At 39.5% G+C, this 14,351-nt stretch overlaps 1 protein-coding gene across 6 annotated transcripts in view; it reads right to left on the bottom strand.

Moving 5' to 3' along the window:
- The window catches only part of MCTP2 (multiple C2 and transmembrane domain containing 2), a 136,283-nt gene that overhangs the window by 42,997 nt on the left and 78,935 nt on the right, over positions 1-14,351 (bottom strand). For all 6 annotated transcript variants that reach the window (XM_042804137.1, XM_042804138.1, XM_042804139.1 and 3 more), the window contains 3 exons: positions 7,118-7,219; positions 6,308-6,382; positions 5,384-5,503 (listed from right to left, as the gene is read on the bottom strand). In XM_042804137.1, coding sequence (XP_042660071.1) covers positions 5,384-5,503; positions 6,308-6,382; positions 7,118-7,219 — 297 coding nt within the window. The remainder of the gene's footprint in view (positions 1-5,383; positions 5,504-6,307; positions 6,383-7,117; positions 7,220-14,351) is intronic.

Genomic DNA, 14,351 nt, shown 5'->3' on the forward strand with positions numbered 1-14,351 from the left:
CGAGTTAAGTTGGATGTTTTACCCGTACATAGTTGTCATGACCAGGGTTGAATTATGCTTAGTACAAACAGGCCTGGAACATTTTGTGTTTTACTTGGGAAAGTCTAACTATAACATGCAGGAGACACTTGTCCACATACAGAATTAAAGATTTACCCCAAGTAAACTCCAGAAGGTTGCGATTTTGATTTAAATGCCTTTCCTGAGGGAAAAGAACATTTCCCTCTTACTGATACGCAATTAACAATTTTAGAGGACACTGTCAACAAGCTAATGGTCTTTGCCTGTAGATCATCAGTATAAATATAGCCCAGCTCAACAGGGATTAAAAATTGTTCATGTCTAATAAGATGGTTGGTGTCTCCTCTATGAGATGTGTTTAAGTGGGCTCAGATCCAGCTCCCATATCGCAAGCTAAAGCGGAGCATGTTAAATGGCACACTCGGTAGAGATGACCAGAAGTATATGGGCTGCAGTCTGATGTATCATGTATCTCTCTGCTGCTATCCCAGATTAGGACTGAAGCAAACTGGCATAGTAACGCACCTACGAGCAGTCTCACCCAGCTTGCCCTGGGACTTCTCCGGCTTCCAGTTCCCACAGCCCAAGAGACCAGTGCCAAAAAACGGGGCATCCTCCAGCTCTCTCTGCATTTAAAAAAGCTTTGGAGATCTTAATGGGGAAGGGTGCCAAAATCTCATCTCTGCAGGAAGGAGCTCAAAAGCTTAAATTTGGGTTTCCTGCTACAACCCCAACCCTCAGGAGCTCTGCTGGGCATCCTCAACCCCCAGGGCTTCCCTATTGCATCAGCTGGCTTTTTGGCAAGCCCAGACTGCTCCAAAATGATCCCGTGCCTGTCCTATTCCCGGCTGCCCACCATTAAATGGCTGCAATCAGTTTGACCAGATACTCTACGTTTCCAACATATAACATTGCATCACCACATACTCCTTCCTTTCCTCCCAGTACTAACCCATCATAAAATAACTACCGGACACACTGCAATGTCACTGCAAAATAAATAAGTACCGCCTTTGCATGCTGCATTCCTTGTCTGGCTGGCCCAGGCTGCCAGCTAAGACTGAGCCTGAAAAATAGCTCCCACCTGTACCCACCTTGGCAGCAGCCTTGATTAGCAAGAAGCTTAAACCTGATATAGTGGGACATGCTGCCAGTAAAAATGAAGTACGCTGGCATGGGTGAGTGTGCAGGGACCCTGAAGCAAATCAGCAGCGAGCACTGCCAGTCATACCGGAGGTGCTATGGTGGCTGGTTTCCCATCATTTGCCTGCTCTTGTTAACGTCTCTTGCAACTATCATGCAAAATTAAAAAAAAATATATATGATAGTAAAAATTCCAGTCAATATATCCTTTTAATTTGCACTAGATTATAGTTTTTTTAATGCAATTACTGTAATTTCATTAAATGACATAATTACCATTAATGCAGAAAAAACTGTCAATAGAAGGTGTAATTATGTTGTACAAAATCACAAGCACAATGTGCAATGATGCATAATTCCTCATGAAAATCATTCTGTGACTAACTTTTAAAATATTTTTAAAATACATATTGTACAGTAAGAATGATTCCATTATTATGGACTTAAATTCCACGACCAGGGAAAAAGGGGGAGCAGAGCAGGAAGGGAGTGTTTGCGTGTGGAAGGAAGGACCAGGAATTCAGTTTAGAAGTGCATCAGAAAGGTAAGAACACAAGTTTTCATATGCATGAGTGGGAAAAACAAACAGCTTATAATCACACGCATATATAAGATGACCTGCGAGCAGACATTCCCCTAGGCACATTTCACTACACACCTCCAGGTTTTTGGACACCAGTAATGCAGTGTGGAAGTGATAGCTCAATGGAGAAAGGTGTGACAAGAGGAAGGAATTATGAGGACCAGGTTAAAAACAAAACATTCAGCCTGGAAACTGGGAGCAAATTGTCCAGGGTAGGATATGAAGAGTGTCACACACTCAAGAACCACCATGCAGAGATGTACTAGAGTATGTCTCTGGGTGTCTTCAAAACAAAGGCCTTTTTGAGAGTCATGTTTCAGTCAAAATATATCAGGTTGAACACACAGATAACTATATCAAAATTAAATAGAGTAGAATGACTGAAGAACTTTTTGGTTCCCCCAAATCCTGAACTGATGGAGAAGTACACATGGATGAAGTCTTTTAAGATCTTTCCCATTATATGAACATTATTAATTCTACAGGCAACATTTTCCACATGTGGGAATATTCCTGGTATTCCCAGGCACACACAAACACGTGTGTCCATTTTTCTCATCAGACCAATAATGAAAAGTATACTACAAAGAATCCAGAAAACCTACGTGTGACTCTTTCCTCTGACCCAGCACTTTTTTTCTAGAATTTGTATAACACAATTTGCACCGAACCCTTGATGCACAGGGCAAATATCACCAAAAGTGAAATTTTGCTTTTCACCTCGCCTTCCTTTCAACCCCTCTTTCCAAAACTTCTAAACCTGAAAAATTTCTGATTTTACTTGTGCCTGAGCAGGCCTAATCAGTGTCCTCTGTGCCTATACAATTAACTCATTAAAATCACAGAATGCTGAGGAAAAATGTGATTTCATTTTTATAGCACAAAAAAATTAATCATCTTGCAAGTTCTTGGATTGTCTCCTCTCACCATTACAAACTAATAAAGAAATTTATCTTGGGATGGTGTATGTTATAAACAAGAAAACATGGTGATAGCATTCCTCTCATTCACTTGCGTCCTGCCTGTGCTGTCCTGTTTCCTCCCTCTCTATCTGTCCCTCTCTCTTGTGCACCAGAAGTGGCAGTTAATGTCCTTGTCACGCTAACGATCTGTCAGCACTAATGGGGAGGGAGGTGCACTGTAATAAAGACTAAAACAGGAAGATGTAAGATACCATGTCCTTGCCTATTGCCATGCTCCGATGATCTCTTATAAATATTTTCTTCTGTCTGGCAGTGGTTTTTGTCTGATTGCTTAAGAAAACAATGTTCACATGATTATGCTGTCTGCTTGTCTTCCTCCTCCTCCCTCCCTCTATTTCCCCTTGAAGGAAGGGGCATGGGATACCTGTAGAGGGAAACCAAGGACAATACAACAGAGGAGGGGCATCCTAAAGACCACCACATCTCTGGGATTATCACAGTGAAGATATGTGAAATATGTAAAATATGGTCACAATGGTTATTGCCAGTGGCCCAAGGGACAACATCTGTGAGGAAAAAAAGAAAAAAAGAAAAAAAAGCTTTCTATTGTTTGAGGGCCCGGCTGGCACTTAAGCTACCAGCCATGGTTTCATGAACCCAGATGAAAAATCGATGAGAAGCTTTGTGCATCTTCCTTACCTCTCGTGTCCAGTGTCAGCCACCAGCGTATTGTCCGTAAGACAAACATGGTACAGCTTAAGCTGACTCAAAGCCAGGTACTGACGACACATAGATGTTGTTTGATGGGGAACGATGATTTTAAAAATGCAATATTTAATACACCTTTTATTTAACCTGTTAAGAGTAGATTGTAGACTTTACGTACAGATTGGGGCAGGGAGAGATGATGCACCTACCGCGCTGTGTGCATTATTTTTTTTTATTTTACTATGAAAACACACATTGGAAATAGCAGGATACACAGAATTAGCACTTCATTTTAAGTACCAGAGCTAAATTATTTCCATGTAGAAAAACTCAGCCTTAAATTTTGGTTTGTAGAAGAAACCTGCTCTAATTATTCTTGGAGTCATGTATTTTCCCACTACCCACTTTCTGTCAGGAAACCAAGACATTATGGTATCCAGCAGAGATGTTCATAATCTGTATCTTGTAACCTTCTATCTTTGTGCTCATCTTCCTTTTCACTAGGAATCAATTCCTTTTTCTGCAGACCCACTTTCCCACTTTCTTATTTTTCTGCCTCTACCACTTCCAAACTTCTAAGTCTAGAAAACTGAACTTCACAGCTGTGACTTCACAAGTATTTTGGTGCAAAATCTCTTATGAGCAAATCTTTTAAGTATGTGTCTAGATTCTTGATGAGCAGTGATGGTATGACTTCAGCACTGCGATTTGACATATGTCCCTCCCTTTCCAGCCCCAGCATGCATGACCATGTGATTCCCTTGGGCACAACCATATCTGCTTCAGTGAGGTATCATCTGCTCTGCCCTTCACCAGCACTTGAACCATTAACTTAGATATGATCTAAATAAGCTTTGAGTAACAGGAAGAATTAAAAAAAGTAAAACAGAGAAAAGACCCTCTCATCCTTCTTACTCTTACATGCCAGTCATCCCTCTAACCTGCAAGGTGAAAGACATCTCCATCTTTGCTCTGAAGCTTCTTTCAATCAAGGATGGTCCACTTTATTCATCTGCAGCAAATACACTGAAGTGTTTTCCTCAAAAGAACCTTTAAGTGACTTACAATTCACAGACAGTAAAAGGGGTAGAAATTTTGGAGGTGTGGCTGTTATTTTGCTTAATAAACACTCAACTCAAACCTTCTTTCTGCATGCTGGACCACCACAAAATGATTTTGCAACGTTTAATGGCATGCCAAACATTTCAAGCATGAAGAAAATGTCACACCGCAGAATAAAAAGCAGGCAAAACCTTTTTGTGCTTGAGTGGATTATGAGAAAACTGCAAATGGGGTGTTTACTACCAAGAGGAAAAAGGAGAGAGCTGAAAAGTGGGACAGGCAGGTGGAGAACTTGGCTTTTTGTTTGCAGAGCACAGCAGAACTCACTGACCAGTCTTTTTCTTTTCTCTCTTTTTTTTTTTTTTTTAAAAAAAAAAAGCAAGATACTATTACCATCAAGTGAGTAGATTTGCAACAGGTAGTGTCAGCAGAGCTGCTCACGTGCCATAGGGACACAGGCATTGATGACCTGCAGCAAAGTGCCTCCTCATTGCAATGGAAGAAGGAAGGGGCAAGACCATTCAACTCACTGCGTCACCCCAATCAATGGCACTTCCCTGCATCACCCTCTTGGCCACCACCTCCCTCCTTTCCCACCACCCAGCTGCCACGTTCTTAAAAAAAATTCAGTCATCACACGGTCACAGCCTTTACAGGGTGATGTCACCCACCATGGACAAGGGCATCCTCAGTGCTTGGTGCAGGTTGGTGAGTACTTCTGCACCCAGTGAAGAAAGGCTATCTCTGTAAACCTAATTAACACACCCATCAGGCCTAATGTGGCCCAAGCTGCCTTGAAACCCACAGCCCTGCAGCCACGTAGCTACGAAATACCAATAACAGCAAATGATAAAGGGGTTTACACCAGTGGAGAGGAAGGCACGGTAACACTCGAGATCTTATATCACTTAGCCTCATGCAGTAAAAGAAGAAATCCACTTACCACAAATGCTATCACGCTCTTTACTGTGGACTCCCAGAGAAAGCAGCTCCGAAGGAATTGTATTGTATTCCATATTGCCATGGTGATTTTTTTCACGCGATCAACATTTCTTGATAAGATCTGATAAATATTGAGTGGGAGGAGGGGAGGAGAAGAGGAGTTTAATCAAACACTCTAATATCCTACTATTGCTTCAGAAATAGGGATAATTTAAGCTACAAAGGCATGCCAGGGCACATATTACAAATAAAGCCTTTATTTCAGAGACATACTCCAGCTCCTCTATGTTTTCTGACTACACCCAAACCTTCCAGATTTTCCTCATCCCTTAGAAAAAAAAGAGGAAGAAAAAAAGGCAGCACATCTTGATGCCAAAACTAAATAAAACAGTAACACAAATCTACCTTAATTCCGCTTCAATTCTCAAAATACATCAACATCTCAGGAAAAGGGCCAGAGAGAATGTAATCAAAACACTGAACCTCTTCTCTACATATTTTGGATTAGTCCACAGAAATAAACAGGGAATTTTAGCTTTACTATAGGGCACCTTTATTTAAAAAAACAATAATGGTCATTGTTCTAAAATCCTATGGACTTTTTAAATAACTAATTTACACCTGGTTTCTTCCTTCCCAAATAAAGGAATAGGCTCTCATTGTGCTTTAGGTGCTGTGAACTGTGCAACATCCACAGTTATCATTTTCCCCACTCTGAAGCACGAAGCAGAACTACTGATGCAAACTAGATCAGAAAGCAATTTCATGTTAACACAAACAAACCTTTTAATATATACAGAAATACACAGAATTTACATGTGTTCAGCATTTTATGCATAAATAGGTTTTGTTCTTGCAACCATGGTACAGCAGTTCAAATCTTTCCAAAACAGATGCGAGAGCTTAGCCCAGACACAATTTTCACCTTTTTAGAAAATTTGCGGTTCTCCTCAGTAAAGCGCTTTTCTCGGGGCTTGAATGTTCTAATACTTGCTTTTACCTTAAAAAAAAAAAAAAAAAAAAAAAAAAGATATGAAATTTTATGTTCATTATTTCAGCTTTGTATTACCAGCATTGTTTAGGAATTTGAAATTTCATGAGCTTTCATTCTTTTCAGCCTCTATGCAATTTAGGAGGAGCTGCTAGGAAAAATCTGGATGAGTTAAATTGGGCAATACTGGACTCACGTCAGCAAGAGCATAGCTCCTGTGCAGCCCACAATGGCCTTAATAAATAGGATTTAACTCGATAAAAGGCTGTAGGGCATAAACAATTGAGACTGACTCAGCCACCTAAAAACTAAGTGCACCACGTACATGCCTCATTAATTTTCCTGTCAACGCCTGGGGGAGAGAACATAGTGGCTTAGCTTTTTGGGGAGGAAGTAGGTGTTAAAAGTAATGTATAATAATCTAAACATTAAGCCCTTTTTTGGCCATTGCCAATGAAGCCCTGGCACCTTCTAAGGTGCTCGTGGTCACTTGTCAGTCCAAAAATGCCCCCGTGTTGCCCCATCCACCTGGAGAGGCCATCACAGAGCCCTGATGTCCCAATAATTCTTCACCTGCAGCATGAAACATATCCCCCGCCCACACACACACACCAGATGCAACCGGGTCAGGACTGTTCCTGCTTGGCTCCTGGTTTTTAAAGGATCACCCCTCCACCCCCATCCTTGCAGATTCACACGTTTCTTACACTAGTGATAAACGAAGAGAAAATATTTCAAACTTACAGGATTAAATAGGACATCCAGCTCCAAGTAAATTACTCCTTTTGAAGCACGTTCCAAGTCTTTATTCTTCAGTGTGTAACAACTTTGTTTACCGTTTCTAATCTATAGTTTGGGGGGGAAGAAAAAGCATCAATATTTTCCTGGTTATAATTCACAATATAATTTAAAGACACTACAAATAAATAAATAAATCACAAGCACAAAAAAAAAAAAAAAAAAAAAAAAAAAAAAAAAAAAAAACCAAACACAAAACAGAAAAAAAAAAACAACCTACCAACCTCCCCAAACCCTGATAAAATACTCAGAGCCTGAAATACAAAATGACCGTTGGATTAGAAACCTATAAAATTGCAGATTAAATCTCTTATGGTCCAACTTTAATTTACAGACCTTGTACTTTATAGTAGAGCAGTACACGCAATAACCAGTCTGAAAAATTTGCCCTGGAAGCCAGTGAGTTGATGAGAAGCAATCAGCCTCTGTTATTACAGGTTTAAAATGGGAATTTTCTTCCAAAGTTCAGGAAAAGAGCCACAAACAACTCACCTACCTATTGCACACTCCAGTACACGAACCCACTCCTTAATGCTTAGTTTATTGCAAGTTTGTCAAATTATTACCCAGGAAACAAACACAATCCAGAGATATTAATCAGCTTAAGTGAAGCAAATTCTAATGTAACAAATGTTCAAAATTAACTAATTCATGTAAAAGATTTCTCCCCCCACCTCACCCCTGAATTTCAATACCATCTCTATGCTCTAGTCTACCGGTTGGCCCTATCTCATTAAACGTCTATAAAAAAAAAAAAAAAAAACAAACCCACAACAAAAAACCTTCCTCACCATTTTGTAAACTATTTGGCTCAAATTAAAAGCATTCTCTCTTCAAAAAGTGATGGCAGAAATGTATTTATTATACACAGTAGGATATGTATTGATTAAACATTTGGCTTTTTAGGAAGCAGACCAGTTAATTCTAAACAGCAGTAACATAAAAAACTGCAGCTTACCAAAAAGCTACATTCAGGGACTGTAATGATCAAAGATTAAAGATAACGGAGGAAATTTGGGGGCATGAAATTGCAACCATATTTAAAACGGCTATTGCTGCTCTGGCATTTAGAAGAGGCACTCATATAAACCATGGTAGAAATGAGTAAGGAAAAAAAAAAAGGCATAATGGGAACCAAGTGATTTCATGAGACAAGGGAAAGGTCACTTTCCTTCCCAAAGTTGCTTCACCCTTTCTGTACCAAATAGCTTTTCAAAGGGTAGATGTGTTTTCTGGCTAGCAGTTGAAAGTGAAGAGGGCTCTCACAAGGACTGACTTTGCATCCTTAGTGATGTCCAACCAGGAACTCCAGCTTTTACCTATGTTCTCATCCAAAGTTTTGCTTAATAGGATGCTGGGAGGTATTCAGGCATAAGTGGAATTTATTTAGTATCAATAAATAATAATAGGCACTGAACTAAACTGATCACAAAGCACCTCTGCTTTCACTGCAAGAGAGCGCATGTCGAGTTGGCGTTGAAGCGAAGGATGTTGCAGCTCCCAAAACAGACAGGCAAAAAACTATTCAGCAGGCTCAGAGGACCTACAGCCCCAAAAGACCAGAGCTGCCGAAGTGGCTAGCCCCTCTTCTAGGGCCAAATGGACCGGCACAGAAGGTTCTCAGCACTATTGCCACATACGGTATTGTTGGCCCATCATAAAGGATTCTTCTATTTCACTGGTTTGTTTTTCTGCCCCTCAAGCAAGGGCAAAAAATAATTTTAAAAGATAACAAATGAAAACAAAACAAAATTTATTTGGTAATCAAGTATTTTGTTCTATTTCCCAAAATAACTGAAAAATGGATTTACTGATGGTAGAGATACTGGGCCAGAAGTACTTTGTTTGAGGTTGTTATCGCTTTGGTTCAAGGGGATGTCACCAGTAGCAGGTTTAGACTGAGCTTTGATTCATGGGCTCTCCTGCAACAGGATATAAGGTACCTTGTTCCCAGTGTGTCTGAAGAGATGCAGGTGTCCAATACATAACACAGTATCATAATTTTGGACTCTCCCTACTTCTAATTTGGGAGCTGAAGTTCCATGTATTTCAATTACACATATTTCTCATAACATTTCATCCTATTATCCTAGGAGCAACAACTAGTGGGAAGTTCTCTATATTCCTTGGGATATACTTCTCTCTTACATCTTTCAAGAGCAAGGAAAAAATGTCACATGCTGCTAAATCGATTGAAAAAAAGAAAATAAATGCTGTCACTACTGAAAAGGTCTGAGTCCAATATCATGGTATTCTGCACTCAAAAAATGCTTCTGACTGGGGAAAAGACTGTTTTAAGAGCTGGAGCCAAATCAAATATTTTGGGTGTGTCTGCAGGTGTGTTCACACAGTAAGTTTCAAATCAGCAACAAGCAATTTCCATCTCTGTCTGCATTTAGAAATAGGGGTTGTTTGTTGCTTGGGAAACTTTTAAAAATGGTCACATTGTTGCTGCTATTCTAAAATTGAATAGGGCAGGAAGTAATGCAGGGCAAATATGGGTTTATAGTCAGCTTCATTTGTCATCTTTAATTCTAAGTGTTTGACTTGTGTGGTAAAAGATGTGCAATTATAACTCTGCCTAAGACTAAACATTCATACAGATATCCTAGCTTTTGACCTTCTTCAGAGGAAAAAAAGCACAAGAGAGAAGAAGAACTGGCAATGAAACGGCATGTCTCCGCTGCATTTTCATTTGGATGAAAAGCAAAAACACTGAAAAAAATGTCAAACAAAAGTCTCTCTTACAGTTTTGGCAACACACTAAGCCAGTGCGGTTCAACAAAAGGTGTAGGGTAATTCTAACACCCATGACTGCATGGAGATTAGATCAGTGGCATGTCTCAACTGTGCCCAGAAGAAAACATGCAGAATATCTTGTAATGCTCTACATTTTCACTGCATGCTGTTCTTGGGCCAGAGTTCAGATTCTGTTCAACATCTCCCCCTGAACCTCAAGAGACAGCCAGTCATATTAATTTCATTTTGGATCTATTTCCTTCTCCATTCTGGGTACTTTTCCTCAGTCTCTGCTGTTCACAAAGACTGCTTAAATGCTCTCTCCAGCTGTGGAAAAGGTGAGCAGTCAGAGCTCGGGTCCTAGAATGGACCTCAATGTCAGAAAGGTCAGATTTATTCTATGACCCAAACAGCTTTTGCTACATACCTGATGATCTCACATGGATTTTATTCAATATTCCTGATAGTTGTGTCTAAAATAGGTTATCTTTCCTATGAATATTAACATTTACTTATGACAAAAGGGAAGGAAAGGAGTTTTAAAATTAAATGTGAAAAAAGCTTTAGGTGAGATCCTTAAAGAGACATAATATTACTCCTGTATTGATGATGATTTATATCCTCAGTGAATACTAATGCCTGCATTCTCTGAAAGCTTCTTAAAAGCATACAACATAGTGGGGCTCAATCACCAACCAAGACTGCCCATAAGCATGTGATTAACATGAGGACAGTCATGCCTACCTCACCAACATGCTTCACTTTGCAAGGTCACCATCAGAAAACTTCTGAAAAAAAAAGCAAGATTTTCATCCCACGGGACTTGCTGATATTTGGGACATTTCCCTGCTCTGAATCATCACAGAAAGAACAAAATATCAGTATCAATATTTTCACAGAACAATTAATATATTCTGTATCACAGTCCCTTCTCTATACAGGACCATGAAAAGGAAATTATCAGTTGGAAAAGCTAAAATTCTTTGTGCATGAATCATTTAAACCTACAGACGCAATTCAGACAGAGGCAACTTCTGGTAGTGCTTTAGCTAAAGGAAATGTTCAGGTACACGAGAACACTGTACAGTCAAGGCCCAAAGTGCACTGGGTTCCTTTCAAATGAATGAATATATTTTCTAAACTCTTCCCACAGATGTCCCCAGAAAAACAAATGTGACTAAACACAGTATTGATGTAGCCAGCCAATGCTAAATCTATTAAGCAACAACCTTCTGACCGCTTGGGAATTTTAATGAAATCGCGAAAGCAGAGATTGATATGACACAAAATGCGGAGAACAGAAGACCCTTACGCAGCAAAGGGTGTTTTTTCATTGCTCTTGTCTCAAAGAAATATGGTTTAGTGGCTCTTTTTTTACATTGATTTTAAGAAAACTTCACTCTGTATCCAGCTTTGATGCAGATTCAATGTCATATATTGATGACCTGACAGAAGAACGCTGGGTTAAACCTCTGTACATCAACACCCATGACGTGTGGAAAGGGTAATGGCTACTCTCCAAGGGTAATTCATCTAAAGCATTTGGGACCTCTGATATTCCTGCTTGAGCTCATTGCTGATGCACAATGTCATACCATTTGCCCTGAATAACATAAAGCTGTCTTGTAATAGACACACAGCTACCCTCATCAAAGGACATATTTCCCCAGGAAAAGATGAAAGCCAGCCACACATTTGATCCACCTGGACATGAATAAAGAGGTTTTTTGTTTCTCCCCAGTCTTGCAATATACCTTGATTCGATTTCGTATGAAACTCTCATTCATTCCTCCCAAAACTCTTTGCCCTAAACATTTCACTTCTAACAAGCTCTGTGGGATCCAAAGCAGATTGGAAATCTGGGTTCTTAGCAGAGGATTGATATCCAAAGACCAAATAGGTATGGAGCTGATGGTCTGAAAGACAGCAAGCAGCCACACAATGGCTTCCAAGCAGCCTGAAGAGAAGCTGAAGACCTTGGGAGCACAAGGATCCTAGGTGGTACTCAAGAAAAACATTCTTGTTAATACCATTTGAGTGAGTAGTGCATGGTTAGAGAATTTAATTTCAGAAACAAGTTTCCATTTTTCCTAGAAAAGATATAGGTTGTTTTTTTCCCCACTCCAAAGTTTCTGGTTCACGACAGGGGTAAAAGTCAGAACAGACTACCCACTTCACATCTGCCTCTATCTCATAAATGCAGCATTTTCACTTTTCTCAAACTCTGAAGCTTTCTCCTGGAAAAGGCTGTGCACTTACAGTCAAGTGCTTAGTAACTGCAATCATCAGGTGTCTGCTCTCTGTATCCAGGCCATGTTTTAGATAATTAAGCTTACAAATGGCATACTACTTGTTTTCAGTGTATCATTGGCTACCGACCTTGCTTGGCACTTGAAAATATTTCACAGACCTCTTCCTGTTTGTTGAAAGAACGGTGCAGCTAAAGTCTACTCCGTGCTGATAATTCAGCAGATAAAAACCATTCCATCCTGTGATATAACTTTACTCAAAGGTCTTTCTACACGAGGATATTTGATATACTCTGCTTTCAAATTCATTGAAGCACACTATGTGCTCCCATGTCTCTAATAACTGGAAGCCTTCTAGGAGATAGGAGTCTCTCAAAGCAAAACAAAAGACAGACCCTCACAAAGAGAAACACGGTTGCTTTTACTAAGATCTAGGGCACAAAGGAAGAGAGATGGAAACGACTTCTTTGATAATTAGTTCAAGTCCCCCAAAACCTACAAAACTTCTAAACCTATCAAACTCCTTTCTTGAAGCAATGAAGTTTTTGCCCTACTTCTCCGTTCCCCAGGATCTTCTTCAGTTTTTAAGCATAAAAGCCTGCCCTGTTCAGGGGTGTAAATGGTCTTCCCTTTCATTCCCCAGGCTCTGAGAAAGCAATCTCCCTCTCAGCCCAAAGATTAGGCAAGCCAGACTCTATAGGCCACCTCTGGCAAGAGAGTGATCCATTTTGCTGAATATCCCAGTAGCACTAATCTGTATATTTTCCAGTTTAAATTCTGCATCTGTGATTGTGGCTGACCAGAGCTGTATTTGAGATGATGTCTCCCACGCATGCTTTAGAGGATGACAGTAGTTTGACATAGAGAAGGGCAGGAGAAAAAAAATACAATATGTTGATTAACATGGAAAAGCTGAAGTTAAAATGCAAACAAATAACCACTCCTCTCCCTCTGTACCCCACCTACCTACCAATAGAGAAAAATCCAAGTTCAGTGTAATGCTATCAAAATCAATGTCTCTACAGTGCATTATTAATAAAGCTGTATGAGAAACAAAGCAAATTGTGTATTCATCCAATATTGCTTCATCATGCCTATCAAAAGAACATGAAGTTTTCAGGTTTATTCATCATCTGACATTTCAAAACTCTTCTCCTACAGCCCAATTTTTCATGTTTCCTATTTGGTGCCTGAAATAAGCCTTGATCACAGTCAAGGATGAACGTAAAGCATAAATAATTTCAACATCTCTGAATTTTTTGTGCATTAAGGTTATTCGTGTGTTAGTGTTAATGTGATGATGAAGGTGTATGGATGTTTGCAAAATGCCAGTGTAAGACTCCTGAACACATTCAAACCAAAATTCTTTGTCAAATTAATTAAACATTTCATATCCCCCCAACATATACTTTATTCAAGGCAATTTTTCATTAAGAAAAGAATCTAGTCATCCATGAATAATTCCTGAAGTAAACTTGCTTCATGTTCTGACAGCTCACAAGTCAAACTTGTGCATTTTTAACAGGAAAAAAAAAAAAAGGCAAATGTACTTCCATTATCAAAAGAGAATTTAATGCAAGGCAAATATTAGGCCTGATTACCTAGAGAAATTAAACCTATATGATTTGCAAAGCTTCCTTGAGTTTTTAACTATTGTTCTCTTTCAGCATATTTATCTAAACGATTCAAAGGATACATTCATAGTCAAAATGACAACATACACCGAAATTCCCATTCCAAGAAAAAGAGCTTAGAAAATTGCAGTTCTCTGTCTGAGAAGACTACGTTAATAGGTGCAAAATGTTTTTTAATCAGAAGCAGAGACGAATATATTTATACTAGATTTGACTGAAATAGGAGGCAGATAAGTTTGGACAGGAAGAAGATCAGTTGGCAAGTGAAAGCATAAACAATTTTTATTTTATTTTTTTGTCTCAAACCTTGGACAAAAAACCTACACCAAATAGTTTGGACATTACCACACACATGCACTCCCCTCCTCTGCCTTGTTACATGCTTCCTAAGGGATACTTGACAAATGCCTATAAAATCAACAGAAAAATCCAAATCTAACATCTTCTCACTGTGAGCCCACACAGCCTGCTGCCGATCATGCAGACCATTTGGCAAGCACTGGATCTGCAGGAGAGCAGCTGCTCCAGCCACTCTCTTCCAGTAACATCAGAGATATG

Source organism: Tyto alba, unplaced genomic scaffold (genome assembly GCF_018691265.1).
Source record: "Tyto alba isolate M040663 unplaced genomic scaffold, T.alba_DEE_v4.0 Super-Scaffold_41, whole genome shotgun sequence".
Taxonomy (NCBI): domain Eukaryota; kingdom Metazoa; phylum Chordata; class Aves; order Strigiformes; family Tytonidae; genus Tyto; species Tyto alba.